This window comes from Sorex araneus, chromosome 6 (assembly GCF_027595985.1).
Source record: "Sorex araneus isolate mSorAra2 chromosome 6, mSorAra2.pri, whole genome shotgun sequence".
NCBI lineage: Eukaryota > Metazoa > Chordata > Mammalia > Eulipotyphla > Soricidae > Sorex > Sorex araneus.
In genome coordinates, this window is record NC_073307.1 from 8,375,965 (window position 1) to 8,400,263 (window position 24,299).

A 24,299-nucleotide genomic window follows, 5' to 3' on the forward strand; every position below is an offset into this window, starting at 1 on the left:
GTGATTTCTTAAGTTTTGTTATTTTGTACGGACACAGTAGGAGATACCTTAAGCTTCTAGGGTGACTCTCCTGGGAACACCTCGCCACAGACTACAGTGCTCAGGCCAGGTTAATCATTCTTAACCCTAGCAGGGTCCTATTTCAGTTACTACTTTTTGGATCATGACAGATGTTCATGACCATGCTCTTAACTTATAGTTAAGTATTATGGCTCTTTGGCCTGGCCCATTTTGATGCCAGGGTAGCTCACTGCCTGCCCTGGACTGATCCAGTCCCTCGTCGGGACCCCGCTTTTGGGGTGCTAGGAAGTAAGGGCAATTGAGGCTTAAGTCGAGAGAACAGATGCCCAGGAGTGAATGTCATTTGGAGTCAATTAACTCCCAAGTTACACAAGCATAGCATTAACTGTCTTCCTGTGTCCGTACAAAAAGGACATGGCTCTGAATTAACTATACAAAGGACTTAAGGAGAAGAGAAAAGCAATATTTCCAAGTTAACAGCACAAAGAAAGAGGTTACAAATAAACACAGGAACGGGAGCACTGTGATGGGAGCAACCCAGTAAACCTAAGCTCCCTGTGGCAAGGTGGAAAGGACAAACCAGTGTTATCCTACAGAGATGGGAACTCTTTGTCCCAAGGTTTTCCGAGGGTGGTGGGGAGGGGTGCGCCGACAGAGCCCGCCGTCCAGTCAAAGGGGCTCCTGCTTACCCGTGCTGTCCCCCAGGTGCAGCCCCCACCCCTGGTCTAGGGGTCATGGAGGGCACAAGCAACGCCCCCTGCATGGATGCCCCCAGCTGCCTGTGGCCCCCCGGTGAACATGGATTCCAGAAATGGGAAGTAGGGGGGGTGTGCGGTCTTACCCCCTTCTTTCAGGCTTGCGGCCCAGGGCTTTGGAGATTCCTGGGACAGGGAGGGGCTGGTTTGAGGCAGGAGAAAATAGAAATTGCCGACCTCAGCCCCTGTGCAGGGGCGTGTTTCTCACCAGGGGCAGCACCGCTGGTCCCCAGGGCCGCCTGGTCCCCTGCTCCGCCTGGGCCTCCACGCAGGAAATGATGCTTCTGCATCTGCATTCGATTGTGGGGGTCTAGAAAGCCACTTAGTGGCACCTTATGGTCCCTAAGTCACTATGACAGTATGACAGCTGGTGCGTAATGGGACACCCGCTCTCACTCATGGAGAAACTTCCGTCCTCACCCTTGGGGGTGGACAGGCTGGCCGGTGGTTTGCTCGATGCGTGTGTTTCCTGGGGCCATCTGACCGTTCCCAGTATGCTCCCAGGGCCACGGTGCCCTGCCCGTGTTCTCAGAACGAAGCTTCTCCTTCACCCCGTGCTCCTTCCAGGAGGCAGCACAACTCTTGACCACCTGCAGCTCAGGCTCAGAGGCCTGCAGTGAAAGCCAGCCCGAGCCTCCTCTGTCTGACTTGTTTCTTCCGGAGGTGAGGTGGGGGTAGCTAGTTCTAGTGATTTGATGGGAAAAGGTCTTTGCCCTGAGATCCTCACGACTCGCCTGACCTAACCCGAGTGTTTTCCCTCCCTATTGCTTTTCGTTTGGATATTTGGGCCACACCCAGTGATGCTCAGGGCTTACGCCTGGCTCTGCGCTCAGGGAATCTCTCCTGATGGGACTTGGTTGACCATATGAGGTGCCGGGGATTGAACTGGGGTCATGTGTGCACAAGGCAAGAGCCCTACCCAGTGAACTATCTCTCTGGCCACTCAACTTAGGGTTTTCGCTTTTTCTTTTGTCCCAATCTGGAGCGCAAGTGGCATCTTTCTCATTTTGAATTGGATGCCAGCATGGAGCTCAGTGGCTGACCATCGCTGCCCGAGGGAGGGGGGAGGCCGGAACCTCTGGCCTCCGGGGAAGGAGCCTGGCTGGCACTGACCAGAAATTAGTCCCACACCCACTCCACCTGGTGACTCTGAGGTGCTTCTGGCCTTGCTCACCTGTGATGCATTTTTTGGGGTGAAAATCGATGTCAAGAGGGAAAAGTGCAGGAGGGTCTGGTCTAGGTGGTTCCTCCGGCCAGTGTCACTTAGGCCAGCGGCAGAGGGAAACTGCCAGTAAGATTTTGTAGCTTTCAGTAGGAGCTGTGTTCTCTCTGGGAAGAGCCCCGGCTTTAGAGGGTTTCACTGAGGAGCCCCCCACAGAGGGGACCCACATTTCCTCTCTCGCTCCCTGTGATCGCCCTTCCTGGGTTCACTGTCCCTTCAGTCCATCCCTCAACCCCTCCAGACCCGCCATGCTGTGTGTCTCCTCTGGGTGCCAGAAATGTAACTCAGGGTCAAAGCACCGTGAAACATGTCAGTTGGTTCTCTTTCCTGCCTGGGGTTTCACTGCTCATCTTAGAGAACATCTACAAGGGAAAATGGCTCAGAAAATCAGCAAGAGGGTATTGTCCAATTCGCTAAATACTGTGCTTTGTTATTGCCTTATAAGAATGTGGCTGCTTCATTTGTGGAATATAAAGTAACATAATAGGAGACTGACACCCAAGGACAGTAGACACAGGGCCAGGAATGCTGCTCCATAGTTGGAAGCCTGGACTGGAGCAATAGCACAGTGGGCAGGGCGTTTGCCTTGCACACGGTCGACCTGGGTTCAATTCCTCCATTCTTCTCAGAGAGCCCAGCAAGCTACCAAGAGTATCCCGCCTGCACGGCAGAGCCTGGCAAGCTACCCATGCATATTTGATATGCCCAAACAACAAGTCTCACAATGGAGATGTTACTGGTGTCTGCTTGAGCAAATCGATGAACAATGGGATGACAGTGTGACATTGTGACAGTTGGAAGCTGTCTGACAGAAGGCAGCTGGAATAGAGAAGGGGTCACTAAGTCAGTGGTGGTTGGAGGGATCGTTCAGGATGGGAGAGGTGTGCTGAAAGTAGATAAAGGACCAAACGTGATAGCCTCCTAATATCTATATTGCAAACCATAATGCCCAAAAGTAGAGAGAGAGAGAGTATGGGGGAAACTGTCTGTCTTAGAGGCAGGGGGAGGGTTACAAAGCGTGGGGGGTAATACTGGGGACATTGGTGGTGGGGAATGTGCACTGGTGGGGGGATGGGTGTTTGATCATTGTATGACTGAAATTCAAACATGAAAGTTTTGTAACTGTGTCTTACAGTGATCCAATAAAAATATAATTAAAAAAAATGTAGGTGCAGCCTAATGCCCTCCCCCCTCCCCTCTGCCCATGTCACAATCAGTCACATGCACACTGATGATGCTTGTATGTTTGGTGTCTCACTTGTAACACGTCCGGCCTGTCGGTCACGCCAGGGTCCCTGCCTTAGCAGGCGCTGGGCTGCTCACATGACCATGGTGCGCCCCCAGTTTTGTAGTCATGGTGTTTGCCACGGGTCCCCTTGGTGTCTGTCTTCAGACATACCTTGCTGCCGTGTGGCCGGAAATTGCTTGCCGTGGTGGGGACCAGAGACAGCAGAGGCTCTGGGTACAGAGGCCAGGATCGTGTGGGTTGAGCTCACTGTCCCCTGGTGTAGGACAAACTCTTTTTTTTTTCTTTATTTTTTAAATATTTTAATTTTAATTTTTTAAAATTTATTCTTTTATTGAAACACCATGTGGAAAGTTACAAAGCTTTCAGGTCTAAGTCCCAGTTATACAATGCTCGAACACCCATCCCTTCACCAGTGCACATATTCCACCACCAAGAATCACAGTATACCTCCCCTCCACCCCCACCTCCCCAGCCCCCCACCCCGCCTGTGTAACTGGTAAATTTCACTTTACTTTGATTACATTCAGTATTTCAACAAAAAAACTCACTATTATTATTTGGAGTTTCTCCCCCTAAAGTCGGACCTGCTGAAAAGGAAGCATTTGATAATTTGTTTTCCATTGCTGAGAATGAAGAGATATGAGGTCAAGCGGCCACACTAGCAGCCACAAGGTTTTGGATTTCTGTATTTTAGTATTTTTGTAACTAAGTCCAGAGAAATACCTGCCAGAAATTGCATCATTGCAAGCTTGTACCTCTCAGCTATTTTATATTCCACATATGAGTGCAACCTTTCTATGTCTGTCTCTTTCTTTCTGACTCATTTCACTCAACATGACACTCTCCATCTTGATCCACTTATATGCAAATTTTATGACTTCGTGTTTTCTGACAGCTACATAGTATTCCATTGTGTAGATGTACCAGAGTTTCTTTAACCGGTCATCTGTTTTTGGACACTGTGGTTTTTTCCAGATTGTGGCTATTGCAAACAGTGCTGCAATGAACATAGAAATGCAGATGTCATTTCTACTATACCTTTTTGCCTCTCCGGGATATATTCCCAGGAGTGGTATTGCTGGGTCAAATGGAAGCTCAATTTCTAATTTTTTAAGAATCGTCCATATTGTTTTCCAAAAGGGCTGGACCAGTCAGCATTCTCACCAGCAGTGAAGGAGAGTCCCTTTCTCCCCACATCCACGCCAACACTGGTCGCTTTTGTTTTTTGGGATGTGGGCCAGTCTCTGTGGTGTGAGATGATATCTCATTGTTGTTTTGATCTGCATCTCCCTGATGATTAGTGATGTTGAACATTTTTTCATGTGCCTCTCAGCCATTCAGATTTTTTCTTTGGGAAAGTTTCTGTTCATTTCATCACCCCATTTTTTGATCAGGTTGGCAATTTTCTTCTTGTGGAATTCAACCAGTGCATTGTATATCCTTGATATCAACCCTTTATTGGATGGGTACTGCGTAAATATCCTTTCCCATTCTGTAGATTGTCTTTGTATTTTGGTCACTGTTTTTTTTTTTTTTTGAGGTGCAGATGCTTCTTAGTTTGAGGTAGTCCCATTTATCTATCTGTTTTCACTTGCTTGGCCAGTGGCCTGTTGGCTTCGAAGATACCGTTGAAGATACCCTCAATGTCATGGAGTGTTTTGCCGACCTTGTCTTCAATGTACCTTAGGGATTCTGGTCTGATGTTGAGGTCTTTAATCCATTTTGATCTGACTTTTGTAAATAGTGATAGGTGGAGGTCTAAGCCCATTTTTTTGCATGTAGCTGTGTAGGACAAACTCTTGCTTCACTGGCATCATCTCCTAGGCCCCTTGCTATCTCGCTCTTTTTTTTTTTTTGCTTTTTGGGTCACACCCAGCAATGCTCAGGGGTTACTCCTGGCTCTGCACTCAGGAATTACTCCTGGCGGTGCTTGGGGAACCATATGGGATGCCAGGGATCGAACCTGGGTCAGCCATGTGCAAGGTAAACTCTCTACCCACTGTACTATTTCTCCGGCCCCTCTTTTTTGTTTTTCAATATAGTAATCCATTTTAAAAGTGCTTTAGCTCTTACTATTTTGTGCCAGGAAAGTAAAGAAACCGTGTCAGGCTTACCTGATTGCAAGCAAGGCTATACTGGCTACTCCTTCTTAGGTGTTCACGGGAAACTAAATATTGTTTTGCAAAGCATAAAACTCCCAGATACATAATTTTGAGCCAAATATAAGAGCTTAATTACTTCCCACTACCAAATCATTAAATATGGGCTGTGCAGTGACCCCTGGCAGAAAGTTGACCGTATGGCAATTCTCCTTATATTTATAAGATCTTTCAACCTTATAGTAGTATGATATTAACAGATAACATATTTTGTGAAATTTTAATGATAATTCTTCAATGCTAGGGTAAGTGATCTTTTAGGATGGCAAATGTTAGTGATCACTGTCACTGTCACTATCATCCCATTGTTCATCGATTTGCTCGAGTGGGCACCATTAACATCTCCATTGTGACACTTGTTGTTTCTGTTTTTGGCATATCGAATATGCCACGGGGAGCTTGCCAGGTTCTGCCTATGCAGGCGAGATACTCTCCGTAGCTTGCCGGGCTCTCTGAGAGGGGTGGAAGAATGAAACCTGGGCCGGCTGTGTGCAAGGCAAATGCCCTACCTGCTGTGCTCTCACTCCAGCTCAGTGTTAGTGATGAGAACCAGATAATTAGCACTGTAACAAATCATAACATTCATTTTCACTTTTAAAGACATCTTTGTGACAAAATAGTGGTATGGTGTGAAATATTGCAGAGTTTCGTCTGTGTGTGATAGTTCGGTGTGATAATTGCGGAGTTTTGTCACCCTAGCAATGGTCCTGTGGCTTTTGAAAGCCTTTGTATGGAAAGGGCATTTCTACTCTGTTTGTTAAAGAGTAGTGATTTATTTACTCTCTGTTCCATAGCCTTCTTGTCCCACAGCCAATGAGATCCGGTCAAAGCAGAATGTCATTGTTTAGTGTGGGGGTGGGGGGAATTAGTATATAACCAAGAACATTGACCTAAGAAGCACTTGAACTTGGGCTTGTTTTCTGGGTGTGCTTACTCTGACTCAGGCCCACTTTATGCATAGAAGCATCAATGGGCAGTTCTGATTGGTGGAAAGTTGCATACAGTGATTGGCCCATTTCTCTGCTGGGTGCTCTGTGGCCTGTGGCTTTGTTTCTCTGGAGATTTCTTCAGGGGCCTGGAGGTGCCCGCTGCTCCCCCCACTGGCTTGTCTGTCCTGACGGCATTCTGCTCTGCTTCCGTTCCCAGACCCAAGCGACACCAACATGCTATTTCCTGTCCACCTGAACGTTATTTTATTTCTAGCAGGCAAGACACTGAAGAACCCACTTATTTTTTTTTCTGGTTAGAAAACAATTTAGATATTTGTTAGTGTTGGAGAATCGTTCCAAGTCAGCAATTCACCTTTCTAGTGAACATTTGCATTTTTTTTCTTTGTGATTTGGGCCACACCCAGCTTGGGGGCTACTCCTGGTTGTGCCCTCAGGACTGACTCCTGGCGGTGCTTGGGGATGGGCCACTTGCCAGGCAAACACCCCGCCCTCTGGACTATTGCTCCGGCACCCCCCGAGTGTTTATGTTTCTGCTTTTCTACATTTAACTCACTGGAAATCTTTATAAGTATGTGTGTGTGTGTGAGAGAGAAAGAGAGAGAGAGAGAGAGACAGAGAGAGAGAGAGAGACAGAGAGAGACAGAGAGAGACAGAGACAGAGAGACAGAGACAGAGACAGAGACAGAGAGGCAGAGAGAGAGACAGACAGAGAGAGACAGAGAGGGAGGGAGGGGGGAGAGAGAGGTGGGGGGGGGGAGAGAGAGAGAGAGAGAGAGAGAGAGAGAGAGAGAGAGAGAGAGAGAGAGAGAGCTGTAAATCCAAGACTTGCTGATCAGTTGCTGTGGTCAGGAACTATGTCCCCAACTGTGCCCAGCCCCCTTCTGATGCCCTCTTTGCTTTCCCCCTCAGAATGGCCTCAACGCTCTCCACCTGGCGGCCAAGGAGGGCCACGTGGGGCTGGTGCAGGAGCTCCTGGGACGAGGCTCCGCAGTGGATTCTGCCACCAAGGTAATGTCCGAGCTGCTCCTACCTGTTCTCCTTGGGAAAGATGACTCAGAGCTTCTTTTCCTTGCCAGTGCACTTTACTCTTGCTAGAAAACCAACGTTCTTTACGCAGAGCTAAAGGGAAACCGTTCCCACTACACTAATTAGGGTTTGGCTTGACAGGTGACAGAGAAATGTAGGAAAACTTGTTTCTAAAGTTTGTCTTTTCCCCCCTTTGAGTCACGCAAAGTAGACTAATGTGATCCTCTCCATAACCGTAGCACCGTTAATTCATTTCTTTAATTGAGTTGGAAACTAATGTGGAACTTCTCAATGACAATGAAGCAATGTGCTTGCTTTTCTTAAATAATTCTGTCTTCCCAGGTATATATTTAACGTGGTTTGAGAATATACAGAATCTTTTCTGTGCTAACAGAGAAGAAATTTTGAGTTATGAATTGAGTTATGAGACTAAAATTAGACTTTGTTACTAGAAAACTGTTTGTAAGGAAATCAAACTCTTTTTCTTAAAGATTTTATGATATATTAAGGATTTTTAATAAAATCTATACCGCTTTTTCTTTTTTAAAAAGATAGTTTTCTTGTTTATTTATTTATTTATTTATTTATTGCTTTTTGGGTCACACCTGGCAATGCACAGGGGTTACTCCTGGCTCTGCACTCAGGAATTACCCCTGGCGGTGCTCAGGGGACCATATGGGATGCTGGGAATCAAACCCGGGTCGGCCGCGTGCAAGGCAAACGCCCTACCCGTTGTGCTATCACTGCAGCCCTGTTGTTTTGTTTTTTGGAGGGACCGTGTCCAGGATTTATTCCTGGTTCTGGGATCAAAGCTCCCTCATGGGGACTGAACCGGGGTCAGCTGTGTGCAGGGCAAGAGCCTTCACCCCTGTACTATCTCTCCAGCCCTGCTAAATATTTCTGAGCCTTTCATAAATAACAAATATTAAAGTATATATTATCTGTGTTGACAGATCTCTGTCTTTACAAGGTGAAGTTTAATTTGGAAAAAGAAAATTGTAATCCAGTCAGCTTGGGAGGAAGTTGGGAGGAAGGCTGTGGGGTCTCTGGCTATAAGGGAGAGAGGGAAACAGCGGTCACTGCAGCCTCCAGCCGGGGCTTCGGGGACACCCCCAGTGAATTCCAGAATTGGTGAGAACTATGATCACTCACCTGCCGCCCATACCTCCCTCGCAACTGTCCAAATACGCATTCGTCTTACAGTTACAAGGATGCAGCAAGTCGGGTAAATCTAAGAAAGAAACAAAAGCAGCAACAGAAATCTCCGGGTAATTCCAAAGAAGATAAAATAGAAGTTCACTGCACTCCTGACTTTGAAATAGAGAATACACATTTGCACTAATTAATCCATGAACACGAGTAAATGTTGCACTAGTTTTAAAAGATGATGCTTTGGGAGCTAGAGCATTAGTACATTGGGGAGGGTGTTTGCCTTGCACGTGGCTGACCCAGGTTTGATCCTCAGCACCCCATATACTCTCCTGAGCACCACCAGGAGTAATTCCTGAGTGCAGTGCCAGGAGTAACTCCTGAGCATCACTGGGTATGGCCCAAAAGCCAAAAGAAAAAAAAATTAAGCTTTTCATTATTTAAAAAAGGATGATTGGTTTGGCAGTATAGTGAATGACTTTCTCCCTGTGAGTTTCAGGTATAGAACCCCGGTCACATACGTGCATGGCAAGTGCTTTACGCCGAACTGCATCCCTGTCTCCTGAGTCATTCATGCACATACATTAGAGCCATCAAACCTACCCCGTTTGGGTTGAATACATTATTACATTCTCATTTTCTGACCTTTAAGATACAGTTCCACTTTGCATCCTGGATTCAGTTATCCAGTTTTACATCTTGAAATAAATGTCATTGGAACTGCTTCATGACATGAGGTGGTTCTGGAGAGATAGTGCAGGAGTTGAGGCACCTGCCTGGCACGAGGCCGACCCCTGTTACACCCCTGGCCCCTCATGGTCCCCCAGAACATTGCCACGTGCAGCCCTGGAAACGCATGAGCACTGATGGGTGACGCAGCATTGCGGGGCCCAAGCTGAAGCATGCCTTAGTCCTTGCCTTGAACTGTAAGGCCTGCTTGGCAAGTCAGAAAGGGGCCCCTGGGCCTTCTTGGGAAGCTCAAACATTTTTTTATGTAAATAAAAAATCTTTACATTTTTTTATGTAAAAAGTAAAACAAGAGGGGAGGTTACCAACCCTCAATAAAGGCCCTGGGAGCTGCTCAAGGCCTGTCATTGAGTTCACGACATCAACAGTGGGACTGTCCCCAGCATATACCTGCGATGTGGCAGCTCTGCTCAATCTGTGTGTGTGTGTTGTGTGTGTGTGTGTGCGTGTGTGATTTTCATTACATTATACGAGTCTGTTCATCTTCTTAATGAAAGGTTTGTGTTATTTTTCCTTTGTGTTTGATACAGTACATACAATTTTGGTGTCAGTGAAGCCAATGGTAGAACTCAGGAGTTCATGTAAAACATTCACCCCCACCCCAAAGTTCTTGAACACCAATTGTGTGCTCTAGTGACTAGAAAATTAGCTGTAAGTAAAGCCAGTTTGTACCTCTTAAAAATTTCTAGGTTTCTGTACAAAATGAAGTAAGCTCAATGAATCGGCAACATTTTGCTTGATTTTGGCTAATATTTCCTAGAGGTGGGTTTATTTATTAAACTCTTTAGGTGTTTAATAAATCCCGTGTGTGGTAATATTGTCTTACACAGAAGCACAGGAACAAACACACAAAATTACTTAATTCCTCTGTCTCTTTTGTTTCAAATGGGAAGTGGAGGTACGTTTTGGCTACCCCATGAGTGCTTGGAGGCTCCTCCTGGCTCTGTGTCCCGGGATCACTACAGGTGGTGTCCAGGGGACCAGATGCAGTGTCAGGGAATGTATTGGGGTTGACCGCATGCCAGGTAAGAACCTTAAACCTGGTTCAGTCTCTCCAGCCCCTGATCTTCCTGTGTTTTAACATACACGAGGATTGTGAAGGTTCGAATAGAAGTCCACAATGAGAAAGTCATTTTGATGATAAATATATATCACTGTATCACTGTCATCCCGTTGTTCACTGATTTGCTCAAGTGGGCACCAGTAACATCTCCATTCATCCTTGTCACGTGCTAGTGTAGCCTGATGGCGTACTGGGGGCTCTTTTAGGATCAGGAGAATGAGGACCGCCGTTGTTACTGTTACTGCTTTTGGCATATCGAGTATGCCACGGGTAGTTTGCCAGGCTCTGCCGTGTAGTTTAAGTATATATGACAAAACACAAACACTTAAAATATGATCATCTAAAAAATTATAAGGGTTTTTTTGGGGGGAGGGTGCATATCTGGCGATGCTCAGAGTTTACTCATGTCTCTGCAGTCAGGAATCACTCCTGGTGATTCTCAGGGGACCATATGGCATGCCAGGGATCAAACCCTGGTTGGTCACATGCAAGTAATGTACTACTGCGCTGGCCCATGTATATATCCATATATATATGTTTATCATTGATAGGATGACAAGTTATAGCCAGTTGAAATCATCTACCAAGCTGAAAATGCTTGTACCATTTGATTTCTTCCAAGTATGGAAAGCACTAACATTTTATGTTTATTTCTCAAAACAGAAAGGAAATACCGCTCTTCATATCGCGTCTTTGGCCGGACAAGCTGAGGTTGTCAAAGTTCTCGTTAAGGAAGGCGCCAACATTAACGCACAGTCTCAGGTATTCCATTCAGATGTTCCTCTAACGTGAATGAATTGAAGTCTGAACAGCTTGGTGAAATTGATTTAATAGGTTTGCCCAGATGTTAAGCAGAAACATTTACTATAAATACTTCTGTTATTTATATTAGCCAAGTTATTTTCTTAACTTATGCTGTGACATATCTTTCTCTCTCTCTTTTATTTTTTTTTGATGTATAATGATCTCTTCATATAACTGAAAATTTGACACGTGCACAATCTATCATTGTCTCTAAGTGCATTGAAAAGAATATGAAGTGTTTTCTCCAAGATGACAGCGGCATCTGTGAAATATAAATTATTCATGCTAGTTCTGTGTTGCTCTATAAAAGCATTTTCACTCCTTAAAATTTAAAAATTTTCAGGAGATTAGCATTTCAGTGGAAAAGTGTGCTAAAAGTGGGAATCACACTACTTTGGTTATTTGACACCCCAATTGTGGGGTTTTACAGAATCAGTGAAGGAAGGAGGAAAATTCAGTCTTTACACGGTCTTATGATGCATGGAATATGGAAGTAGTCTAAAATTACGAGATAGGAAATATGTCTTCTTAAGATGCAATGAAACCAAGATAGAATTTTAAATGGCCCTCAGAATGCCTTATTCTGTAAGCTTCATCCTTTTTTTTTTTTAGAGAAAGGAGGAGTAATTTTGTTTTGCCCAACTCTTTGCTTTTGATATCTTCTGTGTATTTAGGAGGAAATTAAGATGTAATTAATTATATCCAAATCCATTTATGCTCTGAATTTTTTAGAGTTTTTTTTTAAACACAGACCAAATCATGCAAGCTATTGGTAAAATAAATCATTTTCTCTCTATCCATTCTTTGGAAAAAACCACATTAGCTTTGACTGCCCTTGATTAGGAATGCTTCCTGTACTGCTCATTTATTTGTTATGCAGACAGAACTTTAGTCTAGAAATGGCATAAATTATGACCCATAAAATACTAGTGGAAAAGCTTAGGATCAACCCTGTTTTCTTTTCCTTTTTTTCCCCTTTTTTTCTTTTTCCTTTTGGGTCACACCCGGCAATGCACAGGGGTTACTCCTGGCTCATGCACTCAGGAATTACTCCTGGTGGTGCTCAGGGGGCCATATGGGATGCTGGGAATTGAACCTGGGTCAGCTGCGTGCAAGGCAAACGCCCTTCCCGTTGTACTGTCGTTCCAGCCCCATTCTTTTAGTTTTGTTGTAGGGAACATTCTACTAAAATTTTGGAGGATGAGATTTTCTCCATTTTTATCCTATAGAGATGTGATTGTTATCTATAGCTAACAATCTAATCTTATTGCTCTAACTAATCACACTTCTCTTACCACCCCACATTTGCATTACATACACACCAATGGTGAGAAGGGCTTGGGGCCACACTAACAGTGAACTAGTCCCAGTTCTATGCCCTGGGGTTACTCCTGGTGGGCACTCAGGGTACTAAGTGACAGTTAGGGATGGAACTTGGGTTAGCTTCATGCAAGGCGAACGCCTTAACCATGCACTATTTCTCTGACCCCAATATTTTGACATTTATCAAGAATATGCCTTATTCTAAAATCTTTACTTAATGAAAAAAATATTTCTAAATTGGTGCAATCTGTTTCGAATGTCTTTGTATTCTACAAAGCATAGTTGCATCTCAGGCGTGAAAACAAAGGACTAGGTAAAATCTCCTGTTCCAAAGTAAAGAGTCAAGCTTTCCTTTATAGCCAAGAATCCAGTTTTGCTTCAGAGTGGAAGTCCTCAGACTTCTGCTTGTGTCATAGTGCTCTGGGGCTTGACACCTGTCTAGGTCCCTCCCCTGAGTTTCTGAGTTTATTCTTCCAGAGGACCAGAGAATTTTCATCCCCTCCATTCTCAGATCACACTGACGTTCTGAGAGTCACTGCTGCTGAGTCTCTAGAGAACGCTGGGCTCAAGCATTAAGCTGTCCCGGGAGGCTGTCGGGCTTACACGCCATTGATTCAACCCAGTGCATGTACCAATAGCTGGTGGACTTGTAAAAGAATCCCTGAAATGAGTGCCTCGACCATTTCTATTTGTTTCATTATTGTTTTGGGGCCACATCTGGCAGTGGTCAGTGCTTACTCCTGGCTCTGCCCTCAGAAATCACTCTCGGGCCGGAGCGATAGCACAGCGGGTAGGGCGTTTGCCTTGCACGCGGCCGACCCGGGTTCAATCCCCGGCATCCCATATGGTCCCCCAAGCACTGCCAGGAGTAATTCCTGAGTGCAGAGCCAGGAGTAACCCCTGAGTATCGCTGGGTGTGATCCAAAAAGCAAAAAAAAAAAAAAAAAAAAAAGAAATCACTCTCAGTGGTGCTTCAAGGGACCAGATGGAGTGCTGGGGATAGAACCCAGGTTGGCTGTGTGCAAGGCAGGCGCCCTACCTGCTGTACTATCTCTCTGGCCCCTTAGTCTGTTTCTATTGCCCAAAGGAGCATCCCTTGGACAGGAAGTTCATATGGACATTGATTCTGCTTATTATCAACAAAAAGAGCCTGGTTACTTTTCTCAAAATGATTACTTGAACCTATAGATTTGACGAACGTGGCTAGTTGCAAATGCTGCAAGTCACACGCTGGCTTAAAGCTGTATCATTCATTGTTCATGGTTATTGGAAAGTGATGTGCTTTGGAGTCTTTTCAAGGAGAAGCTAAAATCATTTAATCATTTAATCAAAAAACCATTTCTTTTCAGAGTCACTACATCTGTTAATTATAGTTAGAATCATGTTGCATTATAAATGATCTTAAAAGAAAATCTAAGTTATCTTTAAGAGTTTAACATCTTTGCATTGAAGATAACTAGCTCAGTTAAAATTTACATTGCAGAGTAGCTTGCTGAAAAACTTCAAACTGATTTTTATATTGTGAGAATGTCTTGGAGTAAGACAAATCAATAACAGCAACGACCTTTTTGAAAGAAATCCAAGTAATTCTTTCATAAAGTCCATGGCATTATTAGGATATGAATTTAATTGTTTAATTACTTAGGATATTTTTATTACTTAGAAAATTTTTTATTACTTAGGATATTTTTTAATTTAAGGATTAAACTTAAAGTGCTAGACTTATGTATAAAACAAGTTGTTCGGCTCATTTCTGTATGCGAATTCATGATTTTAGGACTGTTGAGATCCTGCACAAGTCCTTTGCCCCAGATAATTCTCTCTAGCTCCATCTTATTTAGGATACAATTGGATTTGTTGCGGGAGGTGGGGGTGTGCCGCTTGGGGCCATACCTAGCTGTGCTCAGAGAGTTTACTCCTGGCTCTGTGCTCACAGATTACTGCTGGCTGTGCTCAGGAGTTGGATGCAGTGCAGGCAGTTGAATGGGGTCAGCCGTATGCAAGGCTGGTGCCTTAACCCCTGTCTGACCTCTCTGGCTTCAGCCCCTACTTTGAAAAAGTTTTGTCAGAGTCGTAAGTTCCTTTCAACATTTGTAGATAACCCTGTAGCACTGTCGTCCCATTGTTCATTGATTTGCTCCAGCGGGCCCCAGTAACGTCTCCATCATGAGACTTGTTGTTACTGTTTTTGGCACATCAAATCTGCCATGGGTATCTTGCCAGGCTCTGCCATGCGGGCGGGATACTCTCATTAGCTTGCTGGGCTCCCCAAGAGGGATGGAGGAATCAAACCCGGGACGGCCGCGTGCAAGGCAAACACCCTACCTGCTCTTTTTCCATTTTGGGTCACAGCTAGAGATGCTCAGGGGTTACTCCTGGCTGTATACTTAGGAGTTACTCCTGGTGGTGCACAGTGGAGCATATAGGATGCCGGGGATTGAACCTGGGTCAGTCGAGTGCAAGGCTATAATGTACTACCCACCACACTATTGCTCTGACCCACTTGCCCTTTAAAATGTAACCACCCAGGCTTATTTCTGATCAATTCTACAGTTCCTGTCAGGCAATTCACATCCCAAGAAGAACACTTTTCCTTAATTTCCTTGCAGCTTTGGTGTAAAGCCCCGCTCATGTTGGCGGCTGACCGTATACATGTGTGTTCAGCACATGTGAGCGTTCCCCGGGAATGTCAGTCATTCCACTGAGCACAGCAGGTGTGAAGGGTGCCGGCGGTGCCGACAGGAATGCGGGCTCCCGTCTCGTCTTTGTTCTCTGTCTGCCAGGTCGCTTTGAACCTGTTTCCTCACCTGCAGGCGAGACTCAGGTGGTTCATGTTCTTGCCCATAAACATATCCAGGCAACGCTGCTTTTCATTGTCCCGTATCTGTGCTTCTTTCACCGCAGAGACTTTTTTTTTTCTTTTTGGGTCACACCTGGTGATGCACAGGGGTTACTCCTGGCTCTGCACTCAGGAATTACTCCTGGCCGTGCTCAGGGGACCCTATGGGATGCTGGGATTTGAACCCGGGTCGGCCGCGTGCAAGGCAAACGCCCTCCCCGCTGTGCTGTCGCTCCAGCCCCCTGCAGAGACTTTTTAAATTTCTTTTTCTTCTGGCCCAATCCTGAGGAAGGCCCAAATCAGCAGATTCTCCAGAAAGTCCGATCCTTGCAAAGAGCATAAGGTAGAAAGTTTGCACTTAGCATCTTTGACGAATTTGAACTGTGAGCGCTCTGCAAAAAAAAAAAAAAAAAAAAAAAAAAAAAGTTGTTGAAAACGTGAAAGAGATTTCACTCTCACTACCAAGGAAATTTAGCCTGAGAAATTTCCCTCCTTTCACTTTCTCTATAAAAATGGGACTTTTTGTTCCCTATAGAGGAGGAAATTATTTTCTGTCAATCTTCATTGTGTTTACCTTATGTATCACTGTCATCCCATTGTTCATCGATTTGCTCGAGCTGGTGCCAGTAACATCTTCATTCGTCCCAGCCCTGAGATTTTAGCAGCCTCTCCTTACTCGTCCTTCCAAATGGTGCCGTATTGGAGACTCTTTCCGGGTCAGGGGAATGAGACCCATTATTGTTACTGTATGTGGCATATTGAATACGCCACGGAGAGCTTGCCAGGTTCTGCCTCACCTTATGTAAAATCATAAAAATCATCATGACTGTTCGCATTAAACACAGAAAGCTATTAAATACAGAAACCTGGAAATAGCTTTCTGTGTTTTATTTTCACAAAGCAGTTTAGTTTATATAGTGTCTATCTGGCCATAATTTAAAACAAGACTGCATTCTAGAGTAGTTCCCGTCTCCGTATGACAGGAACAAAGGGGATCGTGAAGCATGAGACTATAGAGCTTTCGGGAAGAGCCTGAGGAGTCTGGGAGGGATGGAGCACGAGCAGCGTATGCAGGAGGCCCAGGGTTGCCCCCTGGCACCTCCCACATACTGCCTGGACCACCTCTCAGTCCTGGCTGGGTATAGACTCATCACCACCGGGTGTGGCCCGAGCCCGAAGCCAAGGGAAGCATTCATGGAGAGCTGGAGCCTTTTTGACTCTTACAGGTTCCATGAATCTAAGATGTTCCCAGTCCCTGAGAGTCACGGGAAGGAATGTGTGATCAGTGAGAAGAAGGGGTGGGCTTAGAGACCCCAGGAAAAGCCTCATTTTTTTTGTTTGCTGTTGGTTTATTTGGGGGGCCAGTTGTGCTCTGGCTACTCCAAGCTCTGTGCTCTTGGGAGTGGATCCTGGTGGTTCTTGGGGAGATCATGGGGTGTCAAGGATCAAACCTGGACGTCCTACATGCAAAATAAATGCTCAACCCAATATGGTACCTCTCTGGTGTCCCAAGAGACACTTGGAAGAAGTGTGTGTGTGTGTGTGTGTGTGTGTGTGTGTGTGTGTGTGTGTGTGTGTAAGAGAAAGAGCGAGCGAGCGAGTGAGAGAGAGGAAGAGAGAGAGCGCATCTGGTTTAGAACAGATTGTAGCTACCACTGAACCATAGTCCAAACTATGAATGTAAGCAGACTCTTGCATTCAAATTCTTCATTTTAAAGTATATTGTTGTATGTTACTTAATCTCATTTTATCTTTGTAATTGTGAGTCAGCAGTGATTTACTGACTCAGAAGCTGGGAATAACTGACAGCTTTGCCCCAAAGCGAGGTAACTAGGGGGAAAAGTACACCCCAAGATCTCCTCAGACTTGAGACTTTGGCAGTTGAGCCATTCCCTTAGTGAGCTGTTGGACCACGCACCATTTTTAACACTTGGGAGATATAAATATTCTTTCTGAAATTGACTTTTGATGTCTTTTTGGAAACACTTTTTCCCTATCTATGTCATATTCTGCTTTTCTTGAATTTCTTGGCTTCCCGTTCTTTCATTATGGAAACAGGAGGTTCTGTAATTTTTTTCTTTTCATCTTATTTTAGTGTTGAGTCCAAATAAGATGTTCTGTAGTCTGAACTTCTTTTTCTTTTTCTTTTTTGGACCACACCTGGCTGTGCTCAGGACTGACTCTTAGCTCTGTGCTCAGGGATCAGTCCTGGCAGTGGTTGGTGGTTGGGATTGAACCCAGGTTGATAGTGTACCATGCAGCTGTTTCATTTGCTGAACTATTGCTCTAGCCCCTGACATCATTTAAAACTAAACTTTTCCTTCTGTTTTTCTTGAATGATTTTGTCTCATTGCCCTGTTCCTTTCATCCGGGAGATGTTACTCCAAAAGGACACGTTGCTCCTTGGAACACAGATCTGATCCCGCTGCGATTTTGTTCTTGACATTGAGATGTTCAAACCCTGACATGAATAACTGGTTGCAAGATCACATGATCCTTGATTGTCTCCTCAGAACGTCAGGGGTCGGGGTGCCCACAGCCACTAACACCTTTTCAGGTGTACCTTCCAACAGTTATTCTTCATTGACCTACGCCCATTGTCACAGAAAATTTGAATTGGGTGTTGACGAGGAAGACAGTCTCCAAGTTGGCCAGCGTGCCCGGTACAATAAGCGGCTTCCATATGGCCACGGAACCATCCTCAGCTCTCAAAACAAAAGCTCATATTGGAACATTCTGTTCTCTCTCTCTCTCTCTCACACACACACACACAGGCACACATTCTTTCTCACACAGACACACTCAGGCGTAGTATATAAAATGAGAGTGTGGGCCACAGTTTTTGGCACTGTTTTCCCCTTTAGATGTATACATTTCTTAATAAGGTTTCTGGTTTTTCTTTTTAAACTAAGAAAAATACTGTTGCAATTTGCAGATTTTCTGAAGTTACAGTGATGATCAACAAAGTTAAAACCCTCCAGTGTTTCAATATACATGAGAATTGATGTTTTTAAAGATTTGCATAGAATGAAATTATTACTGTGTATTGAAGTCCAGTTCCAACATTAAATCCACGAATTTGCTAAATGCACACGCACATACACGTATATACACACATACACACATGTACATGTATGTGTGTATTCACATGTTCGCAAACATATACCTACACACATTGGTAAATACATGTATGTAAACACATACATGCATAGCTAAAATACATGATATGGCCCCTTGAACCCTGCCTGGAGTGATTCCTGAGTGCAGAGTCAGGAATAAGTGCTGAACATTGTTGAATGTGGCATGAAAACAAAACAAAAACAGACAAACAAAAATAAAGCATGTCCTTTTGTCATTAGGCTCATTTTTCTGGGTATAGGTGGTATTGAAAAGGCTAAATACTGGTTGCCATTTTTTCCTGGAATGTAAATGAGTGCTTGTGCAGACATCCTCAAATCCATATTTTTGTAGATTACTTGCATCATTTGTCATCTTGTTGCTCATCGATTTGCTCAAACGGGCCCCAGTAACATCTCCATTCGTCCCTGTCGCGTGCTAGTGTAGCCCAATTTTTGTAGATATCTCCTTATTTTATCTGTTGAGCCCATGCTAGTCCCATATTACTGAATTTTCAAAGAACTAAATTTATAGCAAGGTAAGAACTGTAGGGAGGAGAGAAAATTGGCAGAGTTCCATCTTTCTCTCAGTAGAGAAATGCAGTTCAATTTTGACAGAAAACCCATCTGTTCCCCTCTGGAGTACAAAGGAGGGCTACCTGGACCACAGTGAACAGTCAGAGTGGGCGGCAGTCCCTGGTCAGCCCTCAGCTCCCCGACACCCTCATCCCTGCAGCTCACATATGGGCAAATGCTCAAGAGCTTCAGAGCCATCTTAGAGGCAAAGATCACTGTCACTGTCACTGTCTTCCTGTTGCTCATCGATTTGCTCGAGCAGGCACCAGTAACATCTCCATTGTGAAACTTGTTGTTACTGTTTTTGGCACGGGGAGCTTGCCAGGCTCTGCTGTGCGGGTGGGATACTCTTGGTAGCTTGCTGGGCTCTCCGAGAGGAACGGAGGGATCGAACCTGGGTCAGCCGCATGCAAGGCAAATGCCCTACCCGCTGTGCTATCAGAAAATGAAGATGTGGAGCCAGAGAGATAGTACAGCAGGTATAGCGCTTACCTTGCCCTCGGCTGACTGGGGTTCTATGCCTGATATCCCATGTGGTCCCCAAGACTGCCAGGAGTGATCCCTCAGCACAAAGCTAGTCCTGAGCACAGCCAGGTATAGCCCCCAAACCAAAAATAAATAAATAAAGACAACACCCAAAAAAACCCTTAAAAATGTAAAATCATGGCAGCAAATAAAAGTTACCAAGGCATCCGGTTTGAATAACACTTATTTATTAATCTTTCATAGATAACTTTAAAATTAATTTTTACAGATATTTTGGAACGTGACAAATAAAATGATCAGATACTTTTTGTCTAACCCAATGATGTGATATAGATATTCATTGTGAAAGGATTTACCCCCCCCCCACATACACACACCCTACCTTTTGAGTTCATCACGATCTATCTTTCTTTTTGGTGGGAAAGTTTAACATCTCTGAGAAAATTTTATCGCTGCAATTCTGTGTGATGGACTAAACTGTAGCTGCTCTATCAGATCCTCATAACTTATTTCCAAGAGAGATAGGGAGTAGACTTTGACCTGCTATTCCCTATTTCAGACCACCCAACCCCTTTTCTGTTCTCAGTGTCTAGGAGTTTGAAATTTTGTTCATTTGTTTTGTTTTCTCATTGGAGGATTTTGGAATGTTGGTAACTCTGGGCACCGCTGAGTTCTGAGCTCTTTGCAGCAAATCTTTTGGAATCAAAGGCAGGAAAATGTTGAAAAGTGAAAAAAATACAGTTCAAATCCCAATAGAGAATGTCAGTGTGTCTTTATGTCTGCGTGTCCTCAGCTATATGTTTTAACTTTTGTTTGAAGCCGCATGGGAAGGAACTCTAGTCTTTAATTGTAAAAAAGGGATTGATATTGCGGAAGGGGGAAGTCATTTGATTTCATCGAGAAGATGTTCTGGACGTGTGTCTTGTCAGTAAAATTGCTCTCTGAGCAGCTTCTGTGTGTGTTCACTGACAAAGTCAGAGCTACTAGTTACAGGTGTTGGTAGGAATATAAGAAATGTGACTTTTGATGAGTTGGTCCAAATGAACCATAGAAAATTGTTACTTTGCTTGTTTGTTTTTTGGTTCTATCCAGTGTTGCCCAGGGGCTCCTCTCTCAGTGTCTGGGGGTCACTCTCACTGGAGGTGCTGGGTGGGGATCAAACCTGGGCCTCTCTCGGTCTAAACTTGCTCTCAGCCCTGTGAAGGGGAGGGTTGGGACGTGGGGGGGGTGGATAGTGGGGACACTGGTGATGGAAGATGTGCACTGGTGGAGGAACGAGTGTTCAATCATTGTATGACTGAAACTCAAACATGAAAGCTTTGTAACTACCTTACAGTGATTCAATAATAAAAAAGAAAGGCTGGATGTAGCTTTTGTTTGTTTGTTGCTTTTGTTTTCTTTTGGGCCACACCTGGCGGTGCTCAGAGCGGACTCCTGATTCCGTGCTCAGGGATCACTCCTGGCAGAGCTCAGAGGTCCATGTGCAATGCCAGAGGTGGACTGAACTGAGGTTGACCACATCCGAGGCGAGTGCCTTAACCTCTGCATTATCTCTCCAGTCCCACATCGAGTGTTTTGATGTCAGATGTTTTTTGTGAAGACCTGAAGTAGCACTTAAGAAGTAAAAGAGAGGGCTGGAGTGTTAAGTGTTTGCCTTGCATGTGGCCGACCCAAGTTAGAGTCCCAGCATCCCATATGGTCCTCTGAGCACCGCCAGGAGTAATTCTTGAGTGTATGAAGCAGGAGTAACTCCTGTGCAATTGTTGGGTGTGACCCAAAAAGCAAAAAGAAAAAAAAAAGATGCTTGTATGACTTTATAGCCCCAAATACTTAATTATACCATGAGGGGTTTTTTTTATACATATAATATTTCAATTATGTGAGGTTAGGTAGAGACAAGTCTGCAATAAGTAAAAGAGTTGCCGCTTGTTTTGAAAATTTGGGTCTGAAGAGTCAAAATTGTTTGTTCCTCATGATACTTATTCACTTACAAAATAATAAAATTCTTATCAGTTTCATTAGTATGGCTAGATACCAAATAGTTTATAGATTTCACTCTGTTGGGATAGCATTAATACCTCCCATAGATTGTTCTAGAGTTAATTTTGTCAGTGTATTAACACAGGTCTATACACAATCACCAACACATTTGCTTTTGGAAGTGACATATTTCCTCTTGTCACTGATCCACTGAGTTATTTATGAAGTTGCTAAAAAAGTATATTATAAATAACCCCAAGCAAACTGAGTATTTTTTATTATGTACTAAAGATGTTCAGCGATTTGGAAATATTGAAACAATTTTTTAAAAGAAGATGAATCAGAGGCTAGTTCTTACTCAATTTCAAATTTAAATTGTAATGAACTTCATGTTAAAGTTTTATCTCTGCTTCTGGAAGTTTTCATTACTTCTATAAAGAGTAGGGCACAGTATCTGCAAATTTAATTTTGGGTTTATTGTTAAAATTATTTATTGCATAAAGAACATAAAGACATTTATATAGATTATTATTAAATTATATGTGTATACTGAGAACTTTTTTATCTGGAAATAGATAAACTTATTTATTTTATTTTATTTGGCTGTTTTTAATTTTAATTTTTAATTTTTTAACTTTTTAATTTTTTTTATTTTATTAGTGAATCACCGTGAGACAAATTTACAGACTTAACAGGTTTTCATGCTTATGTTTCAGTCATACAATGATCGAGTGCCCATTCCTCCACCAGTGCCCATTTTCCACCACCAATGGTCCCAGCATCCCTCCCACCACCCCCTCCCTGTCCCCTTCACCCCACCCTGCCTCTGTGGTAGGGCATTCCCATTTGCTCGCTCTCTCTTTTTGGGTGTTGTGGTTTGCTACAGAGGCATTAAGTAGGCATCTTCTTCTGTTTATGGTCTATTTTCAGCCCGTATCTCCCATCCCTAGTGGGCCTGCCTAGCACCTTTTGCTTGGTGATCCCTTCTCTATCAGAGCTGCTTCTTCACCTTCATGTGAGGTCAGCTTCCAATCTGTGGAGTACTCCTCTTGATACTTATCTCTACTATTCTTGAGTGTTAGTCTCCCATTCTGTTACTTTATGTTCCACAAATGAGTGCAATCTTTCTATGTCTGTCCCTCTCTTTCTGACTCATTTCACTTAACATATCTTCCATGGTGATCCACCTATATGCAAATTTCATGACTTCATCTTTTCTAACAGCTGCATAGTATTCCATTGTGTTGATGTACCAAAGTTTCTTTAGCCAGTCATCTGTTCTCGGGCACTCAGGTTTTTTTCCAGATTCTGGCTATTGTGAACAGTGCTGCAATGAACATATAGGTGCAGATGTCACTTTACTATACTTTTTTGCATCTCCGGGATATACTCCCAGAAATGGTATTGCTGGGTCAAATGGGAGCTCAATTTCTAATTTTTTGAGAAGCGTCCATACTGTTTTCCAAAGGGGCTGAACCAGTCGGCATTCCCATCAGCAGTGAAGGAGAGTCCCTTTCTCCCCACATTCGTACCAACACCGGTCACTTTTGTTCTGTTGGATGTGGGCCAGTCTCTGTGGTGTGAGATGGTATCTCATTGTTGTTTTGATTTGCATCTCCCTGATGATTAGTGATGAGGAGCATTTTTTCATGTGTCTCTTAGCCATTCGATTTTCTTCCTTGAGAAAGTTTCTGTTCATTTCATTGCCCCATTTTCTGATGGGGTTGGATGTTTTCTTCTTATGGAGTTTAACCAGTGCCTCGTATCCTTGATATCAACCCCTTATCCGATGGCTATTGGGTGAATATCCTTTCCCATTCTGTAGACTGTCTGTGTATTCTGGTAGCTGTGGAAATAGATAAACTTACAAATCTGTCAACAACTGAAATAAAAAGCTTTATGTGTACAAAATTAATAATGAAAGAAAAATGTTATTCACAGATTTTATTTATTTACTTATGTTTCACAGCAGAGCCTGGCAAGCTACCCATGGCGTATTCAATATGCCAAAAACAGTAACAAGAAATCTCACAATGGAGATGTTACTGGTGCCCGCTAGAACAAATTGATGAACAACGGGACGACAGAGCTATTTATCTATTAGTTTTTGGGTCACACCAACAGTGCTCAGGGCTTACTTCTGCCTCTTTGCTCAGGGATCACTCTTGGCAGTGATATTGGCTCAGGGGACTATGTGAGGTGCCAGGATCAATCCAGGTATCCCAGGTACAAGACTAGCGCCCTGCCTGTGTACTATCTTTCTGTCTCCAGCAAATTTTATTTAAACCCCATCACTTGCAAGAGCAAATTTGTTTCCTGCTGGAAATGGTTCACCTGCTTTATTATTTTTGAAATTTCACCTCATTCTCAAAACCCCTTTCATGTTTTCAAAAAGATGTGTACCTCAGGGGCTGGAGCGATACCACAGCAGGTACGGTGTTTGCCTTGCATGCGGCCTTACACACCAGTGACCGGGTTTTCATCCCTGGCATCCATCCCATATAGCCTTCCTTATTTTTCTTTTTTTCAACCATATCATTGTGAGATACAGTTACAAAGCTTTCATATTTGAGTTTTAGTCATACAATAATCAAACACCCATCCCTCCACCAGTGCACATTCTCCACTGACAAAGTCCTCAATACACACCCCTCCTTTCCAGACCTTTCCCTGCCTCCATAGCTGACAGTTTCCCCTATTTCTCTCTCTACTTTTGGGCCTTATGGTTTGCAATGCAGATACTGAGAGGTTATCATGTTTAGTCCTTTATCTACTTTCAGCACACATCTCCCATCCCAAACGATTCCTTCTATCCTCATTATCTTAGTGATCTC

The 24,299-nt window shown here is 43.9% G+C and overlaps 1 protein-coding gene across 47 annotated transcripts in view; it reads left to right on the top strand.

Annotated features, from left to right (window-relative positions):
• Positions 1-24,299, top strand: part of ANK2 (ankyrin 2) — a 580,173-nt gene that overhangs the window by 390,404 nt on the left and 165,470 nt on the right. For all 47 annotated transcript variants that reach the window (XM_055143281.1, XM_055143285.1, XM_055143280.1 and 44 more), the window contains 2 exons: positions 7,266-7,364; positions 11,005-11,103. In XM_055143281.1, coding sequence (XP_054999256.1) covers positions 7,266-7,364; positions 11,005-11,103 — 198 coding nt within the window. The remainder of the gene's footprint in view (positions 1-7,265; positions 7,365-11,004; positions 11,104-24,299) is intronic.